Source organism: Eschrichtius robustus, chromosome 2 (assembly GCF_028021215.1).
Source record: "Eschrichtius robustus isolate mEscRob2 chromosome 2, mEscRob2.pri, whole genome shotgun sequence".
NCBI classification, from domain to species: Eukaryota; Metazoa; Chordata; class Mammalia; order Artiodactyla; family Eschrichtiidae; genus Eschrichtius; species Eschrichtius robustus.
Window position 1 is genome coordinate 119639435 of NC_090825.1, and position 26704 is coordinate 119666138.

At 45.5% G+C, this 26704-nt stretch overlaps 1 protein-coding gene across 3 annotated transcripts in view; it reads left to right on the forward strand.

Annotated features, from left to right (window-relative positions):
- ARHGAP26 (Rho GTPase activating protein 26) overlaps positions 1 to 26704 on the forward strand; it is a 474900-nt gene that overhangs the window by 100658 nt on the left and 347538 nt on the right. Inside the window, exons 2-4 of one of the 3 annotated variants that reach the window (XM_068536090.1) lie at positions 16067 to 16162; positions 17789 to 17850; positions 22168 to 22239. In XM_068536090.1, coding sequence (XP_068392191.1) covers positions 16067 to 16162; positions 17789 to 17850; positions 22168 to 22239 — 230 coding nt within the window. Of the gene's footprint in view, positions 1 to 16066; positions 16163 to 17788; positions 17851 to 22167; positions 22240 to 26704 lie in introns of those variants that run through there. The other 2 variants (XM_068536091.1, XM_068536092.1) reach the window with 2 other exon arrangements.

Consider the following 26704-nt stretch of genomic DNA (forward strand, 5'->3'; position numbering starts at 1 on the left):
GTCAGTTAAAAAACAGTGTTATTTAGTCCAGGATTTTTGCCTTTGCTTTCATCTGCAATGTGTGAAAGGAAAATTTTAATTTGTAGATGCATTAGGGTTTTCTAAGCATATGAGGAAAACCATTAAGGACTCAAATGTGTTTTTCATAGTTCACTAGAATGGGGTTCTTTGATTAGTTTGGTGAATCAGTGAGGCAAAAATTTCTTAACTCTTATTCTAATTAAGATTCTCCTTTTGTCGATTCTATTATCTCTAACCTGCAAGTAAACTTCCACTCAGCCTGTGCTGTGAGCATCTAAGCTACCAGCATCTAAGGGGGCTTCCCTGTGCTTTGCTCTTTCATAGTATATTTTCTGTTTCTCTCTTTCTTTCTCCCTTCCTTCCTTCTCTCTCTCTCTTTCTTTCTCTCTCTCTCTCCCCTCTGTCTGTCTCTCCTTCCTCCCTCCCTCCCTTCCTCCTTCCCTTCCTTCCTTCCTTCCTTCCTTCCCACGACAACCCTGTGAGGTACATATAGTTATCTGACTATCCTCATAGTTATCTGAACGTTTGGGAAGGTTGAGTAATTTGCCCAAAGTCAGACATCTAGTAATTGGCAGATCCAGGGTTTGAACCCCTGTTCATGGCATCCATGCACTTCACACTCTTCTGAATTGCCCTTGACTTTGCTCTGTGCATGTGTGTGTGTGTGTGTGTGTGTGTGTGCGCGCGCGCGCGCGCATATTTGTACTTGAATGGCCTGGAAATACCCTTTTTTATTCCTTTCACTTGATTAGTCCCTCTCAAAATGGATTTCTTTGTTTTAACTAAGCAAACCATCACTCTTTTCCTTCAGGGAGTTTTTCCTGTGCTGATCTGCTGTCTTATAAGGTCTCGGGGCATTATGTAAATGTAATTGTTCTGAATCCTGTACCTCAGTGTTCTGTGTCCTTGTTCTGCTTTGTGTCAGGGCTGAGCAATTCACATTTAGGGCTGGAGTCTGCTTTGTGTCAGGGCTGAGCAATTCACATTTAAGGCTGGAGTCTTTAGAGGTTGAGTTTTCATCTGTTGACCTAAAACAAATAGACTGCCAGTTATTTTTCCAGCAAAAATGGGTTTATTCAGGATCAACAAAGAATTGCAATTTGGGTTCTGTAACCATGGTGAGCCACATGTGAGCCCCTGCCCAGCAAGGAGAGGTGAACTCTTTTAAAGAGGGGAAAAGGAAGTTGGAAGGGCTATAGTAAACAAAGAGTCCATTTGGAGGAATTGAGTGATTAAAATATAGTGGCTTTTCATAGGCTGAGTTTTGACAGTGTCTCATAGGATGAGCTCTCACCAACAAGAAGAGGAAGTCTTTCTACTTCCTTTTGGGCTCTTATCACTGTAGAGTGTGAGAGCTCCCCCTTCTGGCCTCCCAACTCTATTTTAATTGAGGTTTTTGTTTATAAATTTTTTCATTTCCCCCTTTTGATCAAGATCCTTCTCTGAAAGCATCACTGGTCAAGAGTTAGGTTTTCTGGTTTTAGCAGCTTTTTGTCCCTCAATGTAAGGAAGGACCTTTTCTGAGTGTAGTGTTCCACATCGGAGGGAAAGTGCACAGAAACCTACTGAGGTCACATCCAAGTAGTAAGGAGGGGTAGGAGGGGGAACTCTCAGGCACTTTTATCTAAAGTCCATATGTTATCAAGATCATAGTCATTGGATGCCATCTGAAATATTGTGTCATCGTCAAAGGTTTGGCAGACAAACTTTCTGCAGTCCTGGTCCAGATATCTTGGAAAAGCTGTCTCATCAGATATTGTCTGCTTCAGTTCCGGGGAATCTTTACATTCAGGTCACCAGATGATGTGCAGATCCAGTTTGGTTTGCTGCTTTCTTTAAGTGTGTTATGTAAATACAAGAGTCTGTTCCCTGGATTTCGGCTGCACAAAGGTTAGTTAGTAGTACCTGATAGGGGCCTTTCCAGTGAAGTGAAGAGAGTCTTTCTGGAGGTGTCTTTGCCAGTAAATGAAACATCCAGGTTGCAAGGTGTGATACTTAAGGTATTCACCTCCTGAGAGTGCACTGTGAAAAGACTGCTCTACCAAAACAGTTTTTTTTTTTTGAATTTTTGAATTTTATTTAATTTATTTTTTTATACAGCAGGTTCTTATTAGTTATCCAAAAATGGTTATTTTTAATAGAAGCAATTAGGCCTTTGCAATATTGGAGTAGCTCTCCTTTTACCATTTGTGAGTTAAAAGAAACATGAGCCAAGTGCATTGGGCATCTTGCGACTGTCTCAAAGGGTGAAAGTTTGAGTTTCAGAAAGGGTGGATCCCAGATTTAGAAAGGTCAACGGCAATGCTTTTTGCAAAGGTATTTGGAGGGCCTCTACAAATTTTTCCAGTTGAGTGTTAATAATGCCATTAGTGCATTTGACTAAAACAGAGAATTGGGGTGATAAGCTCAGTGAAAGTGTTATAAAACCAGCCAAACAGTGCAGACTTGTTGAAGTACTTGATCAGTAAAGTGGGTTCCATGATCATTATGAAGGTTGAGAGGAGTTCCCCAGGTAGGGACAATCTTTTCCAAAAGAACTTTAGGTGTAGAAGAGGAAGTAGCCTGTCTGCAAGGGGAGGCTTCATTCAGTCCAGTATGAAAACATACAATGACTAAAATATATTTATATCAACAGGAGGGAGGAAGCTGTATGAAATCTATTTGCCAGACTTGAATGATCTATTAGGCAGTTTAAAATGTCCAAGAGCAGTACCCAGGCTTCCCTAGGTTGTACTTTGGACAAGTGGGACAAATGAGGTAGGCACTTTTTGCAGTCTTGTTAATGTTTCCCACCAATATTGATTCACAAATGCTATCATTTTGTCAGTAGACCAATGGCTGAATGGATGTGCAGTGGTGAGGAGTGGGAATTTTAGAGTCTCCAGTAGGACTGGTTGTTATTTGGGATGAACCAGTGCTTTCTCTTTTTATCAAACCAACGATTGTTTAATTTTCAACCTTGTTTTTCCTTTTTTGAGGCCAGTTGTTAGGCTTCTCTAGCCAGCTTTTCTAAGTTACCATTTGGGGAACTATTTATTTGGACTATGACAGAGGTTTGGCTACTCTTGGTTTCTTTAAGGGCAGCATTCCTTGCAGAAATGTCAGCAGGTGATTTCCCATAGCTTCCAGAGAATCAAGTTTAGAATGCCCTGGAATCTTAATAATAACTAAAGTGGTGGGTTAAAGTATCACAACTGGTAATTCCTGAACATAGGGGCCATTTAAAATTTTATTTCTCCTGGAAGTAAGGAAGCCATGTTGCTTCCACAGCATTCCAAAATCATGAGCTATTCTGAAAGCATATCTACTATCAGTATAAATACTGGCAGTTTTGCCCTTGCCGAACGTATTGGCCTGTGTAAGAGCGTATAATTCAGCCTGTTGGGCTGAGGTAGCCATAGGTAAAGATGTTGCCTCAACAATATCAAAAGGGTTGAAATAGCACACCCAGCACAACGTTCGCATTGTCATCTTTTAAATAAGAAGCATCAGTGAACCATGAGAAGTTAACCTTACACAAAGGAATTTACTACAGGTCATCACAAAGAGTCAGGAGGTGATCTATCAGCATTGAGCAGTTGTGAGGGACTTTTTCCGTGACATAGGGGAGAAGAGTAGCTAGGTGACATGTATTATAATGTAATAAGTGAGGAACAGTTAACACAAGGACTTCATAGGAGGTGAGGTGGCTGACAGAAATGTTGAGTGTGATGAAAATTCAGGAGGGCTTCTACTGCATGAGGTACAAAAATGGTTAAAGGGGATCCCACAATGATTTTCTTGTTGGCCTTAACCAAAAGGGCAATGACAGTAATGGCTCTAAGGCAAGAGGGTTTTCCCTGTGCCATAGCGCCCAGTTGCTGGCTGTAATGCTATCTGGTCGATGGTGGTCCCCATGTTTTTGGGTGAGTACCCCAAGGATGTTCCCTTCCGTTCATTTCCCTATACAAAAAGGAAAAAGGGAATCTGATAAATGGGATGCCCAAAGGCAAGTGGGTTCACTAAATTCTCCTTTAAGGCTTTAAAAGGCTGTGTTGTCTGGTTCTTCCCATAAAATTAGGTCAGGGTGGTTGTTCTTCAGTAAAACACACAGAAGTTTGGCCATAAGAGAGAAATTTGGAATCCAGTTTCAGTAATAACCAACTAGCCTGAGAAAACCTCACAGTTGGTTGCTTAGTTTTGGGTTTTGGGAAACTTAAGACACCATGAAGCCTATCTGGATCTAGGTGTAGCCTTTGTTCTGATATCAGATACCTTAAATATTGAACCTGGGTTTTGGCAAACTGCAGTTTTTTCTTGGTGACCTTATGTCCCTTTAAGGCTAAAAGCTTTAGCGAGTGTGTACGTTATCTTCCAGTGAGGAGGCTTGAGAAGAAGAACAAAGAAGTAAATCATCAACGTATAGCAACAAAGTAGAACTTCCAGAGAACTTTTTATCATCCAAATCAGCCTTCAGGATTTGTGAGAAATAAATTTCTGAGGCATTACTGTTCAGGTGAATTGTTTTTTCTTCCCAAGTGAAGGCAAAGAGGTGCTGGCTAACTTCAACTGGAATACTAAATAATGCCCTGCATTCATCAATTACAGTAAAGAATTTGCTTCCGTGGGAATGGATGTTAGTAATATATGAGGGTTAAGAACAGCAAGGTGTCGAGGGATAATGTTGTTTCTTGCTCAGAGGTCCTGGACAAACCTCTACCCTCGGCCCTTAGATCTTCTTACCATAAAAATAAGAGTATTACAGGAAATAGTGCCTAGTGCAAGGGATAATGAGGCCTTGAGACTTGTAATATTCTATTATGGGCTTTGTACCTTGAAGGGCTTCTTATAGGGTATTGATTAATTCTGGGGAGAGGTTTTGAGGGATCTATTTGAATCTTGATGCGAGGTGCGCTATGAATTTTGTCAATATCAGTTGGAGATTTTGCCCCTAAGAAGGTTGGTAGCTGATTCAATAGGGACAAATGATCAGTGTTTCCAGAATCAGCCCTAGTATCATCAGAAATGGAACAAATATAAGATGTGAAAGGGATATTTAATTCACCTGGTTAGCTGCTTTGATGACTACTGTCAACTTCTAGAGTTATTTTCCCCTTTAGGAGAAAGAAATTTCAGCATGATACTTTTCTAAGAAATCTAAGCCTAATAAATGGATGGGGCAGAGGAACTACAGAGAAAAGGGTGTTATCTCTCAAAGAGCCTACACAAAAGGGAGTAGGTTCAGAGACAGGAACCTTTTGAGGTTCATTAGAGAGCCTCACTATTTGAACTCATTTAGTATCCTGAAGCTAGGGCTGTTTTGTCATAGTGGGGTTGGGCACCGAGAGTGTAGCTCCAATGTCAGGACTGGAAGAGATTCATCCATAATCTGGAGAAATATTTCTCCTAGCCGATTAAGAAGGAGGGTTGGGAAGAGCCTCCATAGTTCGTTGCAGCCCCACCATTGAGAATTGGGAGGACGGTGGAAAGGCTGGTTTGAGAGCTGAAGGTACCTGAAGTGCTTAAATTTGTAGTAATCTCTTTTCCAATGTCCTGGCTCTTTACAGTAATAGCAGAAACTAGGAGGGTTTTGGTTTCATTTTGGGGCCTTCATTTGCTGTAGTTGAAGATTAAGAATTATAGCAGTCTTCCTTTTAGGTGACTCATCCACAGTGTGAGAGAGCTGGTTTGCCAGATTAACTAAATCTGGAGTGGACATAGTTTCCTATTCCATCCTGGTCCTTTTTACTAGAAGGGAAAGGCCCCAGTTTAGCCCATTAATAAACATAGAGTTAAGAGCTGTGTGAATGGAATCAGTATCTGAAGGAAGACCAGAATTTCTTTTAAAAATAATCTGAAGTCAGTTGTAATACTTATGAACAGGTTCATCAGATTTTTGTTTGAATGCCTGAATTTTGTTTTGATCAACAGACTTTGGAAAAGCCCTAGGAATTCCCTGATGAAGTTGCCTAGTGATTGCCTGAGCCTGTTAATACAGTAAGTCAGTGGGCTGGCCTCCCAGTTGTAATTCTAGGGACCTTCAGGATTTTCCCTATTAGCAGTTTTCATCCAATGCTGGGCCTGGCCTTCACCTACAAGCATATGACTAGCAGATATAAGTCAGAGCAATAAGGTTGATAAATTTGAATGGCTATATTAAATTCCCCAGCAAATCTGTGAGGATTTTTGGTTACTTTGGGAAAATCTTTGACTGTGGTTTGCAGTTCAACTTTAGTCCAGGGAATATAAGAAATTAAGTGTTTGGCCTCTGGATCCTCAGAAAACTTAGAGGATCAGGTTCTGATAGGTTTAGAGGAACAGGCAGTGGTAAAGGGAAGTTCGACCAGAGACTTATTAATATGGGGGAATTGAGGGTATAGAGGTGTAGGTGGCATAGAAGGAAAGGAAGAAGATGGCACCAGAGGCAGAGCCTGGGACAGAGGAACCCAGGAAGAGGAGCTGGAGGCTTCAGAAGCCACTTTATCTTTCTTTAATCATTTGTTTGTCTCAGTTAATCTTAAGATCTTATTTTGCAGAAAGGCAATTTTAGGCTTCTGATAATGTTTAGAAGCCTCAAAATACCAATCAAAATAGGCATTTCATTCAGTTTTGGAAATTTTTGAGCTGTGGTTGTCCAATTCGGTTTTAAGAAAAGTTTGGGGATTTCAAAAGTTCCCCATAATGGCTTTGATAGTCTAAATTGCCTTTGGTTAGGTAGGTGCATTTAGTTAGAAATGCGCCTGAGGAAGGATTGTGGTATTTAAACAAAATTGGCTGGAATCCCGATGTGGGGAGTGCCCTCAAAATAGTCACATAACTGGGCTCCCATCTCTCAGAGGTTTTTCTCTTGAGCAGAGAGTAATTTTCAAACAGCCTAAACAGCTCAAACAGCCTGCAGGCCGAATACCAGCCAGTGCTAAGGGAACAATCTGGTCCTGAAAGAGTTGGGCTGAAGGCCGCACAGCATAGCTCTAATGACACAGCCTAATTCTGAAGGAGTCAGGCCAAAGATATAACAGCACAGTTCCCCTGGAGCAGTTCAGTCCCCAAGGAGTTAGGCCAAAGGCTTAACAGCACAGTTCCAGTAGAACAGCCCCAGCCCCTACTTCAAAAGGAATCAGGCCAAAGGCTGAAGTGGCACAGTTCCAATGAAACAGCCCCTATTCCAAAAGGAATGGACTGAAGGCTAGCACAGTTTGAATTGGAACAGCCTGACTTCAAAAATCAGGCTGAAGTGCCAGGTGAGTGCTTGAATATAGAACAATGCCTTAACCAGAAAGGACAAAGTCTTTTTTTTTAATTTATTTATTTATTTTTGGCTGTGTTGTGTCTTCGTTGCTGCGCACGGGCCCTCTCTGGTTGCAGCGAGCGGGGGCCACTCTTCGTTGCCGTGCGCGGGCCTCTCACTGCAGTGGCCTCTCTCATTGTGGAGCACGGGCTCCAGGCGTGTGGGCTTCAGTAGTTGCAGCACGTGGGCTCAGTAGTTGTGGCTCACAGGCTTAGTCGCTCCACAGCATGTGGGATCTTCCCAGACCAGGGATCGAACCCGTGTCCCCTGCATTGGCAGGCGGACTCCCAACCACTGCGCCACCAGGGAAGTCCCCAAAGTCTTAAAAATAGATCCCAAATAAGATCTGCAGAGGTTCAAAACGCAAAGAGGGCAGAAGCTTGGATTTGGAGAGAGGGAGAAAAACTTACCCTCAAACCCCAGGGTTGGTGAGAAAAGCAGTGAGCAATAATGGGCTTGAAGTGGGTGTCACACCTGTTTGCTCACCAGCCTTGGAGTCATTGGGGGCCTTCTCTGGATCCCCATTCAGGCCACCAAAATCTTGACCTCAAACAAATAGACTGCCAGTTATTTCTCTAGTACAAAGTGGGTTTATTTGGGATCAACAAAGATTTTCCCTTTGGGATCTACAATCATGGTGAGCCACGTGCGAGTCCCTGCCCAGCAAGGAGAGGAGAACCCTTTCAAAGAGGGGAGAAGGAAGCTGGGAGGGCTATAGTAAACAAAGAATCCATTGGAGGAATTGAGAGTTCAAAGCATAGTGGCTTTTCATTGGCTGACTTGTGACAGTCTCTCATTGGCTAAGTTCTTGCCAGGCAAGAAGAGGAAGTCTTTCTTTTTCCTCCTGAGCACAAACTTTGTAGGGCATGAGAGCTTGCCCTTCTGGCCTCCTGACACTATTTTAATTAGATTTTATTAATTTTTATTAGTTTTTATACATTGTAGGCCTGATGCTGACTCACTTAACATAATGATCATTGATTAGCAAATGTTCATTAAGCACCTACTATGTGACATGCACTGTCATTCAGCTAGTCCTTGATGTTCTTATCTATAAAAGATCAAATGTAATCACTTAAACTCTCAATATTCTTATGAGGAAAAGCTAATATAGCACTTGGGAAATACAAACGTCTTTGTATACATCATCTGTATATACAGTTGACCCTTAAACAACGTGGGTTTGAGCTGGGTGGGTCCACTTATATGTGGATATTTTTCCGTTGTAAATACTACAGTACTACATGGTCTGTGGTTGGTTGAATCTGCAGATGTGGAAGAACTGTGAATACGGAGGGCCAACTATAAGTTATATGTGATTGACCCCCGTGTTGTTCAAGGGTCAGCTGTAATTATGTATATACAGTGATGATGCTATTGATCACTCATAACTGGACCTGAACTTGGAGTTTTTAGTAGGGAGCAGAGTTTCTTTGAATCCCTCATGCTCTCCTTATCTCCAGGCTGAGTGGTGGGCACCATTGTCCAGGTTGAGAGGTGTCATCCCACAGGGAGAAAGCCCCTTGACTGTGGTTGTGTGTTCTTGGGTGAAGTGGGATGGAAAGTCAGAGTAGAAGTTCCCAAACTAAGTTCTGGGCTAGCTCCTTAGTGAAAGGCTTAATCAGTGTTTAAGTTGATCTAGTCTCTCTTCTGTATAAAAATCTGGTTTCCATTTCCTTGGGGATGAAGTTCAAATTCGTTAGCTTGGCATTCAATTCCTTTTAACTTCTCTTCCCAGTCTTATCTCCTATCCATCAAGCTGGGCTTCCTGCTATTTCTGGGTAGGTCCTCTCCTTTTGCATCTCTTTGCTTTCCATTCCTGCTTCTAGAATACCTTCCCATCCCTGCCGCCCTGCCCTGCACCTCCTCCCATTTCTAGATATCCAAATACTACTGAACTTTTAAGGTGCACTTCAAATGCCACTTCCTATTTTTTTTTTTTCTGGGAAGCCTCCTTCAGTGGCCCCAGCTGAAATAGTATCCGTCTTACACTTCTGTGGCTACTTTTTTTTCTTTTAACTCTCAGATTGCCTTAGCATGCACTGCTTTAATTTATGTTTGTATACACAGATTGACCCTTCTAAATTGTATTCTCCTCCAGGATATGGAATGTGTACGTGTTATCTTTTTATTCCTTTGAGCACACTGATATTAGATTCTCAAATATTTGAGTAAGTTAGACAATATGGTATAATAGTTAAGAGTTGGGGGATCAGAGAGACCAGGTTTCTTAAACTACCAGTTATTAACTGTGTGGCTGTGACAGGTTGTTTAACCTCTTTGAGTCTGTTTACTGGTCTGCAAAATGGGAGTAATAATACGTGCTCAGTACGATGGTTGTAGGGACAAAATGATTTAAATTGCTTAATAGGAACATGTTACACAGTAAATATCCAATAAACTAAGGTGGGTTTGGTCTCCCATATTATTCTTGAAGGATGTTTTCATGCAAATAGAATCAGAAACCTCATCTGGAAAAGGATGACACAACCTTTCTTTGTTCTCTATTTGATTTCATTTTAAAAATCAACTCTGAAAATTTAATTACCCTTAGTGCTCTGGTTGAAAAAGCAGATTCTCGGAGTCAGTGCTGGCTATGGCCTCATTTAGGAAATGAAGTTCTAGGGGAAATGGCCTTAGGGAAAGCACGCAGATGTGTAATCAGAATGCACATTATATGTCGTGCCGTGGCTGTTGTGGTTGGTGGGCATATCACCCTTTGGAGAGATGAGAGGTTTTCCGAGTCTTCTCCAGCCAGATTTGAAAGAATGCGAGAGACACTTCGGTGGTGACTTCATCCCTCCAGCCCTTCTCCTCCATGTCTCAGGCTTGAATGGATAAGATCAACACAGCTTCTTGGAATGTATTAGGACACTTCTTCCCCGATGGAGGCCAGGGCCCCTCCCTCCATTGCTGATTGACAAATGTCCACTGGACATTTGCTTCTCCGGTTGGTGTCTTCATCAGTGGGACAGGTTGAAGGTTGGTCCTGTTGTTTATCCTTGAGTCTTGGCACACCTTCTCTGATACAGCTGCTCGCCATCTAGAGGCCACAGGCAAGACTGCACATCACAGAAACTAGACAAATGTTAGTACTGTAAGATTTGGACATGGTCTGTTTCTTTTTGCTTATATAATATAGGGTTCAGGCGTTTAACAAGGGGACGTCGCTTGTTTTTCTTACAGTTACTCAGTTTAAAATGCCACCTGCAGACCTGGGGAAATGCCTCTCTCCAGGCACAGGTTTTGGTAGGATGTGTTCTCAGCTTGCCCAGATACGGGGAAAGAGAGAAGAGTCAGCTGGGAATGCTTCTTACATCTGTTTTAGCTCCAGGCTTGGGGACGTGCTGGGGCTGAAAGGGGACACCTAGCTGTGACCAACAATTGGCGTGTTTGTAGCTCATTTTCCCTGGTCACTGGGTGTAGAGAAGGTTTTACTTTACATGCATGCTGCCAGATCTTTCTTCAGCTCCGTGGGAATCTTCCTCAATGGACAGCATCAGGGCAGGTGGTTGTATGTTAACAGTAAGCACATTCTTACATATGTAAGCTCCAACCAGACTTACATAAGTTGGAAAGTTTCACCTAATGTACCTAATCTGCTTCTTTTCACTCATCAAGCATAAAATCGGGAATTTCACCTTTGAGTGTGATGAACTAGTGGAGTGCCTGACTTCCTCTCTCCCTTTGTTCTTTCTGTGACACCTGCTCTCAGTCAGGCACTGTGCTAGGTTCTGAGGATACATGATCTGAGGATACAGTGGTGAGCATGAAGGGACACAGTCCTCACCTTTATGGAACTTACAGGTCAGGGAGATACTAATCAAATAATTATCTGAGCGATATAAAATTGCTGTGAGGAAGAGGTACATAGGATTCTGGGAGTGAAATTAGGGCGGGGTTTGGTCTGATTAGACGAGTCAGGGAAGGCTTCCTGGAGGAAGGAATTGTTGAGCTGAGGGCTGCCGGCAGGAGTCGGGCCTGTTCCAGGAACTGGCAGAGGCCAGGGTTTCTAGAGCCCACTGGGAGGTGGTGGCCCAGACCCTGCAGGACCTCTCAGGCCTTGGAAGGGACTTTGGTCTTTGTTCTTAGAGCTCTGGGAAACCATCTCAGGGTTCACTGCTGGAGCCGACATGATTGGGTGGAGAACTGCCTGAGGGACAAAAGTGGTTGTGGGGAGACCAGGGAGGGGCAGCTGCAGTTATCCAGGCAATGGGGGTATTTGGTTTAGGGGTTGCTGGTAGTGATGGAGTGTGCAGAACCGAGATACTTAGGAGGCAAAATGGACAGACTTGGGAAGGACACCGTTGCTGTCAAGGACGACGCATGGGTATCTGACTCTGACTTGCGTGGCAGGATGAATGATGGTGCCCTTTGCCCAATGAGGGACATAGGAAGGGGCCCTTGGTTGGCTCTCTGGGGAGCCGGTAGGAGGGGAGAGAGAATTTCATTTTGAGTGTGTTGAGTTTTACCTGGGAATGGGGCTTGTGGGGAAAAGCTGCAACCTCTCGGGCTCACGTCCACCTCTCAGCTCTCATCGTGGGTCCTCTCCTCTGGGGAATCTCAGACACTCCAGACAAGCCAAGTTGTGTTGCTGTGGCCAATCAGATGGATGCAACAGGTTTTGAGGGCTACCTTGTTCAGCCCTGTCCTAGGCACTCATTGTGCATTGTGATACAAAACCACTCATGAATAGTTCCAGAGTCATTCCAAATGCAGGATGATGGAGCACAGAGTGTAAGTGTAATTGGCTTTCAGAGAAGGGAGAGATTAACAAGGCCTGGGGACTTTGGTGTTCTTGTGTTTTAAGCAGCCAGGAGGCCAATCCTGTTGCAAGTGCTTCTTTCGGCAGTTGGTCTTTATTAACTGTAATCAGTTTCTAAGTCCAGGAACATGTGACAGAATAGCAAAACGGTTTAAGGGTAGTTATATCCAATCTTGGTAACTTTGGAGGTCAGATGCACTGAAAATACATATAATGGTAAGGTTACCTTGAGTCCTTCATTATGTGCGTGTTCATGAGCCTGTGTGTTTGTGCACATGTGTGTTAAGTTTTACCAAAGGAAAAAAAGGAAGTGGCTTGACTTGTGCTATTACTGGTAAAGCTTGTGTAAATCAAGGTATATTCTAACTTAAAACATTAGGATAAGCCAGCTGTTTTGGTGAAAGAAAGGTTTACGCTTGGCTTACTCTCTTAAACTCTGCAGAATTAGTGTCTGCTGTGGCAGAGCATGGCATCTCCAGGAAGAGAAGGGCACTTTTCTCTGGTCCCTGAGTGAGCAGGCAGCTTTAGAAGCAGCCCGTCGTGGCCCAGACTTCCAGCTGCTTCCATATCCCTACCTGCCTGGTCTCCTCACTCAGCGGCAGAGCCTACTTACTCTGTAAAGCAGATCCTTGTCCTCCTTGGAGGCTGCCAGTCACGCCTTCTCTCCACTCTGGCCAGCATTCTGCCTTTCTAGCAACAGATGTTTCTGCAAAGTAAATATTATTGCCTCTGCTTGGCTCCTCGCTGTGTCTTGCACTGCCTGAACATGAAACAGTGGGGTTATATGAGCAGGGGGCCACGAAGCTTGGCATGCACCCAGCGCCAGCCTCCCCGCCTTCTCCTCTCCTCTTACTGGAATGTGCATGTGAGATTCCTGTGTGCATCGGAGTGAAAGGCTCCAGAAAGAAGTCTCTGTGCAGCTGCATATCCAACATGATCACCTACATAAGATGCCAGCACTCTTAGTGGGTGGCAGTAGCCAAGAGGCAGTGGCTTTTGGGTGTTCTCTTTTTGATGTCCTCTCTGTTGTCCCAAGTAATGGAGAGGAGTTGATCTGAACGGGGTGAGGCAGCATGGTGTGCCCACAAAGACCTCAGTTCAGAGGACTTGGTCGAGTTGCAGATCCACTTCTTAGAGGTTGTGTGCTCTTATGTCAGTCCTTTAACTTCTCTGAGCTCTCAGTACAGGTAATCATGCTTCCCTTCCCTGGGTCCTGTTACTGGAGGACTTATGTATTAAGGAAGAGCAGCCCAGCCTTGCCTAGAACTGAAGCTGACAGCGTACAGAGTGCTTACCCCATGTGTCTCGCTGGCTCTCCTGACAGCCCCGCAGCCTAGGTAGGTCTCCTCACTCAGAGGCTGACAACTTCTGTGAGGTGAGTTGACAGAGACTTTATGACTAACCCAGGATTAGTTACATAGCTGGTAAATGGTGGAGCTGAAACTTGAACGCAGGGGCCCGTGGAGGTTGCGGTGAGGGCAAGGGGCTGGGGAAGGGGTTGACCAGTGTAGAACCAGGACCCCATGTAGCGCAAGTGGAGAAGGGAGGTTCTTCAGAGCAAGCTGGAGATGATGTTCCTAAGGTCGGGGAGTAGATGCTGAACAAGGAAACAGCAGGTGTCCACTGTACCTTTACCCAGAGAGTGCTGTGTCTGGCGTGTGTCGTTCAAGCCCATGGTGAGTTCTTTTTCAGATTCCAATAACTGGGCTTCTCACTCTACCCAGCTGTCCTCCTGGGCCCACAGCCCAGTATTGACTCCATACCAGGACTCGTTACCTAATCTCCCATCCAGGGCACCGGCCTCTTTATCGGCTTCGTGGGGCCTACAGTGCTTCTCGGGGTGTGCTGTGTGCCACTGCACAGGGAAATCAGGTTACCTTCTGGTTGTAAACTAACAGGCCTGCTCCTGGTTCAGTGGGCCTCCTGTGGAAGACCCCACAGAGGCCCCGTCATGCATTATTAGCCATTCCTTGATCCTGCCTGGCAGCTGCCCCTGGCAGCGTGGCTTTTCAGGTGTGTGCTGGGAGCTTTCCCAAGCCTGGCTGACTTTTCTCTCGTTTTCCACTTTGTTGAGAAGATGGTCCAACTTGAGTCCTGCTTGCCCCACTGGGGAGGCACAGGGGGGTTGCTGAATGGATAGAGAAGCAGTCATGTTCTTGCTCTTTGCTCAGGTCTTTCTCTGTGAGTTCTGATCAGGGGAACATTCTGGTAAAGCCAAGACTGAGTACCACCTGCCCACATTCCACGCACCCCACACGTGGGGCCTCTCGGAGGGCTTTGTCTTTGTCTGGGAAAGATTATTCTCCCTCGATTTCTTCCTGCCTGCCTGTGGCCGCCCCTGTCCTTCCTCCCCACAGTGTTCTGACTTTCAGATGCATCTGTTTCTTTCTTGACTTGCCAGGGAGTGATGTGTGTTCTCGGGGATCTCCTCAGCCTGGGTTGGCCAGTCTTAAGAGATGCCTGATTTCCCTGTCAGCATCTTTGGACTTCTGGCCAAGAACCATTCCATTAAATTGACCGAACCAGGGAGAGACCAGAGACTGCTGGCCGTTGGCTCCTGTGTTCTCCTCCACTCCAAGTGCCTTCCTCTTCTGGTGTCGAGCGAGTGGAGGGCCTTGCACAAGCCACGGCTAGCTCGGGACCCGCGTCATCCGAGCTCAGGTTGTGAGGGGGGTGGTCCCGGAGCAGGAGCCCCTGGTATCCGTACGGTGGTCTGAGCCTCAGACCTGAGAACAGCAGGACGGCCCTGCTTGGCTCTTCCACTGGCACCATTGCTTGGGATGAACACTGGGATCGGTGAACTCAACACTGGCAGCTGGATTTGTGTACAGTCTCCCAACCCCCTCCTCCATACACGCACATTATTCATCATGTGCTGAGCAGGGTGCAGTGCCAGGTACCTGGAGAGGAAACAAACAAACCAGTAGATGGAAAAAATGTGACCCCTAACCTCGAGGGACAAATCTAAGAGCTAAAGAGAAGGGCTGAGGATCATGGATGCTTATATTCCAAGAGGCTCTGTTGATCTGTGAAGCCAGAATCCCCGCCCTCCACTCCCCCCAGTAACTTATTAAGGCCAGACCTCGTTGCCAGTTATGCCTCATATTTCCGTCCTCTGGGAATTTGAACATAATGCCATTTCCCTTTCAATGAGGGAAACATGTCCGAGGGTAATTTGAATGATTAGCCTAATCTGCAGGAAGGCTGCACATGGAATTAAGTTAAGCACGTTTGTGCCGAGCAGCCTTGTCTGTCAGGCCACTTAAAGGTGCCTCGGTGGTTTATACCCTTAACAGAAGCTGAGGGTTCAGGAAGGATCATTGGCTTTTATTACTGTCTTAAATGAAAGCTTATTTTTTAAAATTTGACAAGGGCCTCCAAGAGGTTTCTTTATAGATACCATGTGTGGGGTGTGTTTTTACCCCAACTCAGAACATTGCCAGGGCTTTGTTCTCGGGGCAGCGGTGGAACAAGGTGACCCAGGAAACTGGTTCAGGTGGCGATTCGTCAGGTTGGCGGCTGCTCTGCTTTGAGTGGAGCCCAGAGGGTTCTGAGAACTTGGGCCTCCCGCGTCCTTGAGTTGGAAGGGGAGGTCCGTGTGCTCCTGTGAAGTTCCAAGCCCTTTGTGCCAGCTCCCTACCCAGTGCCGGTGCGTTGCGCTGGGGTGGGGAGTCTTGTTGAGTCTGATGTGAGGGCAGCTTCACTGACCCCCACTGGTGTCAGGTAGAGGTGGCAGGACTCGATGTGTGGCCTGAGGAATTAGAGAGTGAGGACCAGACTTGTTAAAGCAAATGTAGCAAAAATATTAACTTCTGAATTATCTCATGTTATAAACAACTATTCACTCTTTTGAATTTACATTCTTTTGTGCTCTGAGGTGGACTCAGGAACAGATCTGCTAGCTGCTGTATTAGTAAAAGGACTAAAAAAATGCAGGAAACATGAAGGCAGGTTTATTTCAGTAATCCGTATTTTTTACTCTGTCTCTTTTTTTTTTTTTTTTTTTTGGCTAGATTTGTCTTCAGCGAAGCGGAAATTTGCAGATTCCTTAAATGAATTTAAGTTTCAGTGCATAGGAGATGCAGAAACAGATGATGAAATGTGCATAGGTAAGTCATAACCACATGCAAGAGTTTAAAAAGTTCACTGTGTACCACAGCTTTCAATGTCCTCCCTGAGTCTTTCCCCTGGAATAGGGAGTATGTAAGTGTTGTAAATTAAGAAGTCAGTATTAAGAGTGGAGCGGGCAGAGTTGAGTGAGGGTCAGGGCCCGGGGCTCTCCAGGGCTTCTCCTCAGAGTCCTGGGATTGCAGTGGCTCTCACCCTGCGGCCTGCAGGAGAAAGCGGGAAGGTTCGCTGTGGGGCTCCTATCTCCGCCCTCTGTTAGTGTTCTGCTTCTGGCTGGCTTTGCAACGTTCTTCCCCCAAGCACAGTACTTTAGAATTAGAGCAAAAGCAGAACACGAGTAGATGGGAGAAGATTTAGATCAGAGGTTGCAGGTGATGGCTCATGGGCTGAGGTCCTAATGCAGCCATGTTTTCTTGGGCACTCATTTTTTAAAATTGAATTACCATATAAGTTGAATTTATGTAAAGTTCCAGTTTTCTAGCTTCTTTGAAAATTGGGGAGCCTGAGCAGCCGGCCCCTCATTCTGCCCTGGCAACAGTTGGCTAGAGCTATGTAGCTGTCGCTGCCTTCGGATGGGGAGAGGAGCTCCATGTCTGGGTCACGGCCCCACCTCTCCCATGCATTTTCCTTAACAAGAGGCTGAGAGCGGAGGTTACCATTTGTTAGCTTGCTGCCCCGTGTCGCTCTTCACCATCCCCTGTCCATCTTCTGTGGGCAACACTGAGCACAGAGGATTTGCAGTGTCAAGACACGTGTCTTTGTCAGGGCCTAGTCATTGCACCTTATTCTTCCATTGGGCATCTTGGTTGACTCCATTAAGTGAGCAAGAGTTGAGCAAGTTACATTGAATTAAGTCACCAAATGCTTATGGATTCCCTGTTAGCATCCAGAAAATCAGGATCTGGGGATGAGCAGAGGGAACTGGGAGACAGCTGAGAGCCGTGAAAACGTATCATTGTTGTAACTCCTGAATATACAGATGTTTTTCCCAGCATTACATGAATATCTCGAATATCCTCAGGGCTATTGTATGCAATGCTTATTCCCTTTGGAATAATTCCAGCAAAAGAGACTGTCCACATCTGACTGCTGTGCTGCCAGCTGTGTTGCAATAATAAGGGGCTTGAGGACTCAGAGAGGAGGAACCCAAGGAAAAGCCAGAGATGTGGCTTCCAATGCCGGCAGTGTTGTTTGTTTAGCTCTGGTGCAAAGAAAAGGTTGGGTTCTGACGCAACCCCACAACAAAAGTTGAGGAGGTCAAATCCTGGGCAGGACATCCTTGAACTCCGAAGAGGAACTCTGCCCGGTCCAGCCTGGAGCCTGGGAGCTGGCCAACATCCCATCAGTCCTGGGTTCTCTCAGGAACAGGCAGGTCTTTTCCTTGAAGGAAACCCTTCCCTAGCTAGAGTGCCCGGTGGATTATCCTGCATTTCTGGGTCATCCTTAATGGTTAATGATGAAAAGATAAGGGGAGCCTTGGGAAGAGTTGTCTTTAGGTCTCTGCATATGCCAAGGGATTTCAGTCCATAACACAATAGCTGTATCTGGAAGGGTTCCCAAAGGCCTGTCACTCTACTTCCACCTCATGGCCCCTTTCTCTTTTTCAGCAAGGTCTTTGCAGGAGTTTGCCACTGTCCTCAGGAATCTTGAAGATGAACGGATACGGATGGTGAGTATGGCTGGGCTGCCCTTGGTCCTGGACAGTGTGGTCACATCGAGGGAACACAGGATTTGTTGTCAGAAGAACAGGGTTTGAGTCCAGGCTCTGCCACTTGAGTGCTCTGGGCTCACGAGCAAGCCTCATCTTCTCACCCTTGCTGGGTTTGAAACCTTTTGTAAATATTTAAAGGGTTACCCTGGATAACGTAGAACCACATTGTTGTCCTAAAGATTCACTATAAGGTGTATATATAAAGTATATGACTTAAGGTGGATCTTTTGAATTATTTAACTTTTGGGAGCCTGAGATTCCTTACTGGCAGAATGGGAATGAAGGTGCCCCACCCTGCTCCCCTCCTCCTCACCTTATTAAACCCATCCAAGAGCTCTCCTTCACTTTTAATTCCAGGGTACCTAACACAGTGCCTGCCATGTTGGTAGGCATCCAATCAAGGGGTACTTAGTAAATGATGGGAACTATAAGAAGTTCTTCAAAGAGAGGCAGTGTGCAACTTCAAGAATCAAACACTGACCTCCAGGTTCTTAAGAGAGATCTTCTGTACAAGGCTTTATTCTGATGTGGTTCAGCATTCACAGATGAGGGATTTTGGATCCACGGGAAGCTCTTTTGGGCCTCCCTCTTATTCCTGAGACATCAGGAATGAAGCTGCATGCTGATTTGTCACCAGGTGGGCTTGTCTCTAGGCAGCAGTGCTCCAGAGGCCCAGGGAAGAGTCATCAATGAGGATTTTTCTTCTCTTCCCATACTAACAGCCAGTGTGGTTTCAGGACTAAGTCTACTGTGTTAGTCTGCTCGGGTTGCTGTAACAAAATTCCATAGACTGGGTGGCTTAAACAACAAACATTTATTTTTCACAGTTGTGGAGACCGGGCAGTCCAAAATCGAGTTGCTGGCTGATTTGGTTCCTGCTGAGGGCCCTCTTCCTGGCTTGCAGACAGCCACCGCTTTGCTGTTTTCTCACAGGGCAGAGAAAGGGTTGGGGAAACTCTCCTGTCTCTTACAAGGTCACTAATCCCATGACGAGGATTCTCTCCTCATGACCTAATTATCTCCAAAGGCTCCATCTCCAGATATCAATACTATCACATTGGGGGTGTTAAAAGATAAACTGAGGCATGTTTAATTTTTAAGTTTATTTAAACAAAAATCGATTCAAATTGGGCAGAACCAACCCGGAAGTGGTTAGGAGCACTCCATCAACAGGAGGTAGGGCAAAGACTTTTATATAGCAGATGTGGAAACAAAGCAAGGAAATTATTTGATTGGCTCTAGCTTAAGTGGTTGCCTTATTTGGGAAAGTCTAGTTGTTTGTGATTGGTTTCAGTTTCTTAGATTTCAGTTTCTTAACCTTGAGGTTTTGGTTTGCTTATGTAGGCTGCTAAGGCATTAGAGTCACCTCAATCTAATGGCCTCCTTGTTTAATTTAACAGGGGTTAGGGCTTCAATATATGAATTTTGGAGGGGATGCAATTCAGTTCATAGCCTCTACCAAGGCATGTAGCCATGCATTTTCTATTTTAACCCTCATGATGACTCTGTTGAAGTGGGACCTTTATCATCACCATTGTCCAGGTGAAGATACCAAGGTTTACAGCTATTAAGTAACATTCCCAAGATCACACAGTTAATAAGTAGCACAGCCTGGATTCAAACCCAAGTGCATGTGATACCAAAGAAGCTGGCATTTCTTTAAAACTCCAACCAGAGCAGAAACCTCTCACTTTCTGCTCTGCAAAGAGAGACACTGTTTGCCTTGATTGCTCACTGCTGGGTGCTTGAACCAGAATCAGGAGGGTGGCGGCGGCGGCAGCAGCAGGGATGGTAGTGGGTGGAGGCAGAGGAAGGCTTGTGTGTTTGTGCACGTGCTAGTGCCTCAGAAAGGGAAGTGATTCTTTTGAGTCTGATTCTTGGCAGAGTTATTATTTGGGGGTGGAGGGTATGGTGAGCAAATCACGATGAATACCCTGCAGATTGCTAAGGTCTGGGGTAAGGGAACAATGACTGGATTATACTTTCCAGCTTGCCTCTGCAATTTTATTATTAATGTCAGTGAATCGAGTTTCTACTGTCTGTGTCTGAGTATCTGGCCATCGCAAGCCCCTTCCTTACCTCCTCACCCTGTGACGGCTTCATCGTCAATTCAGCTTAGCCTAGCAAAGCTGTACCTTCTTTGGGAAGCCTTCCCTGACTCCCCGGGATATTTGGCCATCCTTTGTGTTTTCTGAATGTCTAGTTCGTGCCTCTGATTCTGCATGTACCACACTGTGTCCTGATAGTCACTGCACGTGTCTGTGTCCCATAGGAAATATGAGTTCTTGAAGGGCAGAGAACGGACTGCTGTGCCTCGAATATCAGCACAGTGCTTGGAACTGAGTGGAAATTACATAGTCATAGAACCTTAGACCCAGACAGACCTTATTCCTCACCGTGTGCAGTCCCTCGTTTGACAGCTAAGAAAAGTGAGGTCTCCTGAAGGCTGATAGCGTGCTGTAGCGGGACTGGGACAAGGACTTGGGTGTCCTGATTCCCAGGTGGGAAGTTAGGGCTTTTGTATATTTAGCATCTAGTTAGGGCTGGATTCTCCCCCATGGATGCCCACTGGAACAACTTGGGGAGTTTAAAAAACACTGATGCCTGGATCGAAGTACAGAGATTCTGATTTATTGGTCTGGAGCGTGGCCTGGACATCGGGCATCTTAAAAGCTCCCCAGGTGAGCCTAACCTTCGGCTAATGTTGAGAACCAATGGCTTAGTGGCTCAGAGCTCCATTGTAAGTTTCAGAGACTTGCGCTTTATTTGTGGAAAAGACTGAAATAAGTGAGCCGATAAAGCAACATCAAATGACAATAAAAATCAAGCAAGTTAAATAACATTGCAACACTCTAGAGTTAAAATGTTCTCTTTTAAAATAAGCGCTCTCGAAATTGAAGAAAAGGCAAATGGCAATAAATTTGGAGACCTGCCACCTTCTACCCCTCACATTGTCTAGTTAGTTCTTTGCTGTCTCCATCTATGGCTTCTGGCATTTACTCTGTTGGTTTCATTGCAATGGATAGGCATGTGATTTAGAAAAATAATGCTTTGTTGCGACGAGATTCCTGAAATAATTAGTTGAGTGACGAGTGAGCAATGAATGACTTAAAAGGAAAGATTGTAAAATATTGTGCTGTCTTAGAAAAGACCATAGAATCTTAGAGCTGGAACAATCCACCCCACTCATTTTGCAGATGAGGAAATTAGAGCCCAGAGAGGTTAAATGTTTTGCCTGTGGTCACACAGTTGGCAGCCAATCAAGAAATCATTCTTTCATTTAGTCATTGAAAAACGTTTGAGTGCTCCTTTGTTTCAGCACTCTTCTGTGTTTTGGGGATGGTGGTGGACATGTGAACATTTACGAGAGAGTGGCGTGTGTGTGTGCGCATGTGTGTGCATGTGTGTGCATGCATGTGCATGTCTTGTAATGCTGAACCAGAAAACTTCAGCTGGCTTACATCTTCTGAAGAAAACACTTGGTGGGGTAGTGGGAAGTTTCTTTGGATTGCATTGGTGGTCAGAGAAGACCTCTCTAAAGAGGTGACCTTTAAGCTGAAACCTGAATTACAATAAGTAATGAGTTGTGCACACAAGGATTTGGGGACAAAGCATCTGCGGGAACAGCCAAATGCAAAGGCTCAGAAGTGGGGCAGGTTTGGCCCATTTGAGGTGCGTTCGGGTGACCGTTTAGTTGAGGGCAGGACCTGAGGGGGTGAGCGCGGTGAGATGAAGTTGAAAAGCAGCCAGTGGCCAGGAGGCACAAGCATCCTGATCCCCGTCCAGAACTGGTAGGGCTACACAGAATCAGGCTTGGGTGGTTTTCTTACCACCAAAAGTGGAGGTTTTTCTGGGGGGAGGGTTAACCTAGACTCAATGTTGACCTACTTTAAATATATCTACTTAAATATAACTTGGCTGAATGAGCATTTACAAGAAGATGTCACCTGAAGCTTGAAATTTAGACCCTACTCTGCCACCAGTTCCGCTCTGCCTTCAATGTGGTTGCTTACGTTTTTAGAGGTCCTCGTTTTTATTTTTAAAGAATCTCTCTTACTCATGCACAGGAAGAATGTCGTGTTTTGGACTGATGACTAGATTTCGATTTGGCATGCTGTTGGTTCAGGTGTAAGGAAGAGGTGACACGTGCACCATTGTGCTTACTGAGATCTTATACTGAAGCATGGGGAGGCCTTTTGTGCCAGAACTGCTGCAGTTCTTTACTGACCCTGCTTCTCTGTCCCCCTCCCCGACCCCTCTGCTTTTCCTCTCCAGATTGAGAATGCCAGCGAAGTGCTCATCACTCCCTTGGAGAAATTTCGAAAGGAGCAGATTGGGGCTGCCAAGGTGAGAATTTCGCAAGCCTTGTTCTTGGATTTTAGGGCAGGAGGTCTGGGAAACACAACACCTTCTTCAGAAAATCTAAGTCCACCATTTTCAGGGAATCCTGGGCAAATAAGCTTAGGGCCCAGCTCATCTGTTCTTCACAAGTGTCTGAAGTAAGACTGAGGGGTCAACCCCAGAGCTGTCATTCTAGTGTTTTGACATCTAATCGTGTTGTGCTAGTTCATAAATCATCCAAAGGTAGAAACCACGCCTCTTTTGTGTGAGTAGATACCTGATGTGTTTGGACACCATGGAATTATATTGTTTGTGGAGGTCCAGGACTGGAGCCTAGGACAGGGGTTGCAAATAGGCCCCTGTGGGCATGGGGACCCTCTTCTTAGCCCACTTTAGCTGTGTATGAAAAGGAGCCCTTGTCGTTAGACCTTTACATTTTTTTCAAGAGAAACTGAAAAGTTAAAGAGTTTCATATGAAATTTCCTGGCTTTAAAAAAATGCTGGCAAATAATTTAAAAATATATATTACACATTGTGCAAGTCAAAAAGCGGGACTGCTTCAACCCAGAGGTCACCATTTGTTATAGCTGACCTGGAGGGACTATAGCTGAAAGTTGGCTGACTCTAACCTGTTACTGAAAGACTGAGAAGGGAATTTTATTCATTTATTAAAGGTGGATTCTCTGGGGTCCCCCTCCCTGTGATTAAATCACTAGACAACCCTAGCGAGATTGACCTTCAGTAGAGTGTTAGAGACCACCTGTGGGCAAGATGTTTTCATTGGAATCAATGAAAGCAAAAAGATTTTCAAGATTTTCTTCCTGTTTTTTTTTTTTTTTTCCTGGAGCTGAGTCATTCGGCCGCAGTCCCTTGCGCCACCTGCAGGGGGTTTTGGGCAACATCACCCTCTTACTTGTGGATTTTACTCAGTTGTGAAATAGCCTTGAGAGATGCCTGCCTGTAGGTGGGAAAAACATAGCTGAAGTGTAACGAAGTGGGCTCTCCCCTCAGCCCCCAACTAAGTGCATCTGCTTTCTAAAAATGAATATGATTAGGGCGTGACAGAGATGTTCGGTTCAGTCAGGGTTATTCAGAGGGAGGAATGGCCCTAGTTTGAAGGAGGGACCATGGCCAAGATTTTTCTTCCACTTTTACAGCACTTCCCTACCAATTTTACAGTTTTCATTTATGAAGATATTGGAGCTCGTTGGTCTTCTATCAGAGGTTAAGGAATATATAATTTAAAGGAAGTCTTATTCCGCTAAGATTTTGTCCGAGACTTTGAACAAGCCCAGGGATGGATGGGAAAATGCCGAGTGCCCCTCCCTGAGTTCTCAGACCCAAGGAGCACCGTCTCTTTCGTGGCCTTGGGGCCTGTGATTTCCCCTCCCTCAAACACACAGTGGCTCTGCAGGTTCTGAAGAGCTTGGAGGCAGAGGCGGAGCAGACCCATTCACTGAGTTATCTTTCCAGAAGTCACTTCTCCAGTAGGCGTCTCCTGACGCCTCTCACTCCAGCCTCTTCCCTTGGCGGCGTGGGGGTTACCATAGTTACCACGGAGGAGGAGCGGAAGGCCCAGTGGGTTCCTTTGGGGTTAGTATCAGTGATCCGAGTGACAGGAGCAGGTACTTTTCTGGGGGCTATAGATGGTGAGGAATACAAGAATTAAAAAATTTATATGAAATAGTCACTCACCAAAACATGTTTCCCCTCACACACATCCTCTTCTCTCTTTCCTGTTGAAGAATGAGGTGATGACGTTGGGGATGATTTCTCATCCCTCCCCCTTCGTTATTTTATTTTATTTTTCAGTCTACCTGTTCCTCTTCCCCACCCCCCATCCCCGTACATGTATATCACAGTATTACATGTGTTTAAGAGAACACAAAGAGACAAGCCCTCTACTAGGCCATCTAGGGAGCAGAGTCAGGAATACCTCAAAGACCTTACTTCTGAAGTCTGCCCGTGTGATGCTAAAATTACCCTTCCTCCTCCTCCCAGCTCTGGTGCACTTCGGTTGCTATAACAACCTGTTGCTACTTGCAGGAAGCAGAAGTTAAGAGTTCTGGGGGTGAAGGCTGCATGCGAGGAGCATTCTTGTGCTAATGTGGCTGCTCTGGGGTAGGGCAGACCCTGGGGCTTGGCATAGCTGTGGCCCTGCTTTTAGATTTCTGAGTTTGGGGGAGTTGATTTTTCCTGCGGCCGAAGCTGGGCTCTCCAGTGAAAGTAGAATAGACATCAGAGAGAGTGGCTGAGAGTGGGACTGCTTGAGTCCAAATCCCACTTGTGCCGCTTGCATGTAAACGTGGAGAGGTTACTGACCTTCTCCACACGTTTCCTGAGCTGAGAAATGGGGATACTGAGAGTGCTTACCTTACAGAGTTATTATGAGGAAGAGATGAGTGAACTCCTATAAAGTGCCACTCAGAACACTGTCCTAAAATCATTTGACGTTAACCATTCTATTCGATACACACAGTTCATTCATTAAAAAACAGGGGAGAGCCTGCTGTGTGCCCGGCACCGTGCTCCACACTGGTGTTCGGTGCAGGGTAAATGCAGATGCGGTCACCATGCTCATGGTGTGCAGGGAGAAAGGCACTGGACAGAATGATATGAATAAGCATATGATCGCAAGTTGTGGTGGGTGCTGTGACGGGTCGCCTTCGTGGACGTGGAGCTTGGAAAGCAAGTGGTGTCCTAACGAGGAGGTGGGGTTAGATGATGGACTGCATCATTGCCGCCACCACCGTCATCAGCACTGAATTCTATCGAGCACTTTCCATGTGCCAGGCACTCTGCCAAGCACTGGATATGGTTTATCTCATTTAGTCCTGACAGTCCTACGATGGGAGGAGTGTTCTTATGCTTTTTTTGTTAGACAGTCTCTGAGCTGAAAGGGGAGACTTGAGCCATTGTTTCGTCTAGTCATGCTCAGTTTATAGATGAGGGAACTGAGTCCCAGAGGGGCAGTGGTTTGTATGGAGTTGGGAATAATTTCCAGAATCCTAGCTCTGTCCTGGATCCATTTCACCACCCACCGTGGACTCCCTAGAAGGGGAACACCATCTCGGTACCTGAGTGACTGAGTCTTACCACCCTCCCGTCTTAAGAACATGATCTCAATCCTAGAGGAGTTATTCCCCCAAAGGTCGAGTTGCCAGAAAGTCACGGAATGCCAGTGACTCATGTTGCTGAGCCCTTTCTCACCTCTGGCCCGCTGGACTGTGCTGGCGCCAGGGTTCTCTTTTGGGGGTTGTCGACGAGGCTGGTGGGGTGCCTGTGCGAGCATCAGGCAGAGTTGGAACCCCAGCTCAAAGTCGCTGACTTCTGTGAAGGAAAAGCATTACTTGAGTCAAGTGTCTTGCCTGTACCTCTCCTCGTTTGAAGGAGTAATGTCTCCTCCAGCTTTTGTCTTCACATGCTTCTGCATGTTTGTTTGTGTATGTAAAACTTTCTAGCAAAATTCAGATTTGTAGAAATGGACACATACCAGCTCAAATGGGTATATGATGATTCTGCCCACTCTGTGAGGCTTAAGAGTCTTGCCGTTGACCAGATAAATGGTGTTCTGACGTCACGGGTGCTGTTCAGAGCTTCCGGTGACGGCTTCTTGGTAATGCCTCCACGCTTAGGCCCAGTGTGTTCTGCCCAGAGCATCTGCACTTACCAGTCTGGAAGGCTCCACTCTGCCCCTCACAAGGTGAGCAGGTCTTGGATCATACTTCCCCTCCCCAGTGAGGCCTCTCTGGAGCACTTATCTGCAAGAATCTCTGGGACTGCACCCTGTTTGTTTCCTGCGTGGCACCTACGGCAGTCTGGAATCAGGCTGTTTGTTTACTGGTTAATTGTGTTTCTCCTTCTGCTGGAACATCCCCACCACGAGAGTGGGGCCGTTTCTGCCTTGTATTGTATTATATTTCCAGTGCCTGAAGGATCCTAACACAGAGTGCTTGCTTGTTATATTGTCATTAAATGAAGAGATGTATCTGAGCTTCCTTATCTGGCCGCAAATTTTTTTCTCCTCTTGTAAGCCTTGGAGTTGCAGAAAAATATCTGCTGTGGGCTCCACGTGAGTCAAAAGCCGGAATGATGCACCCAGTTAGTACATTTGATCCTGTTTACCAGGCCATGGTAGACCTTCTTTCAGCCCCCTTGCCCGCCATCCCCACTGAAATGTGGAGGGAAGAGAGACCGCCTATGACAGTGTTTCCAGGTGTGGCTGAGAATGTGGACTTGGAGGCAGCTTGTCCTGGGCTCGGACTCCAGCTCTGTCACTCCCTGTGACTTTTTACAGAAGTTGACTTCCCGCATCTAAGTTTTCTTATCTGTAAAATAGGGAATAGAAATAGAACTTCAGTGACTTTGGGGGAGCAGGGATTATTCTGTGTAATATGATATATATATATTTTTTTAGTTTGAAAGCAATAATATAGGATAATAAACATTTCCCAAATGGAGGAAAAAAAAA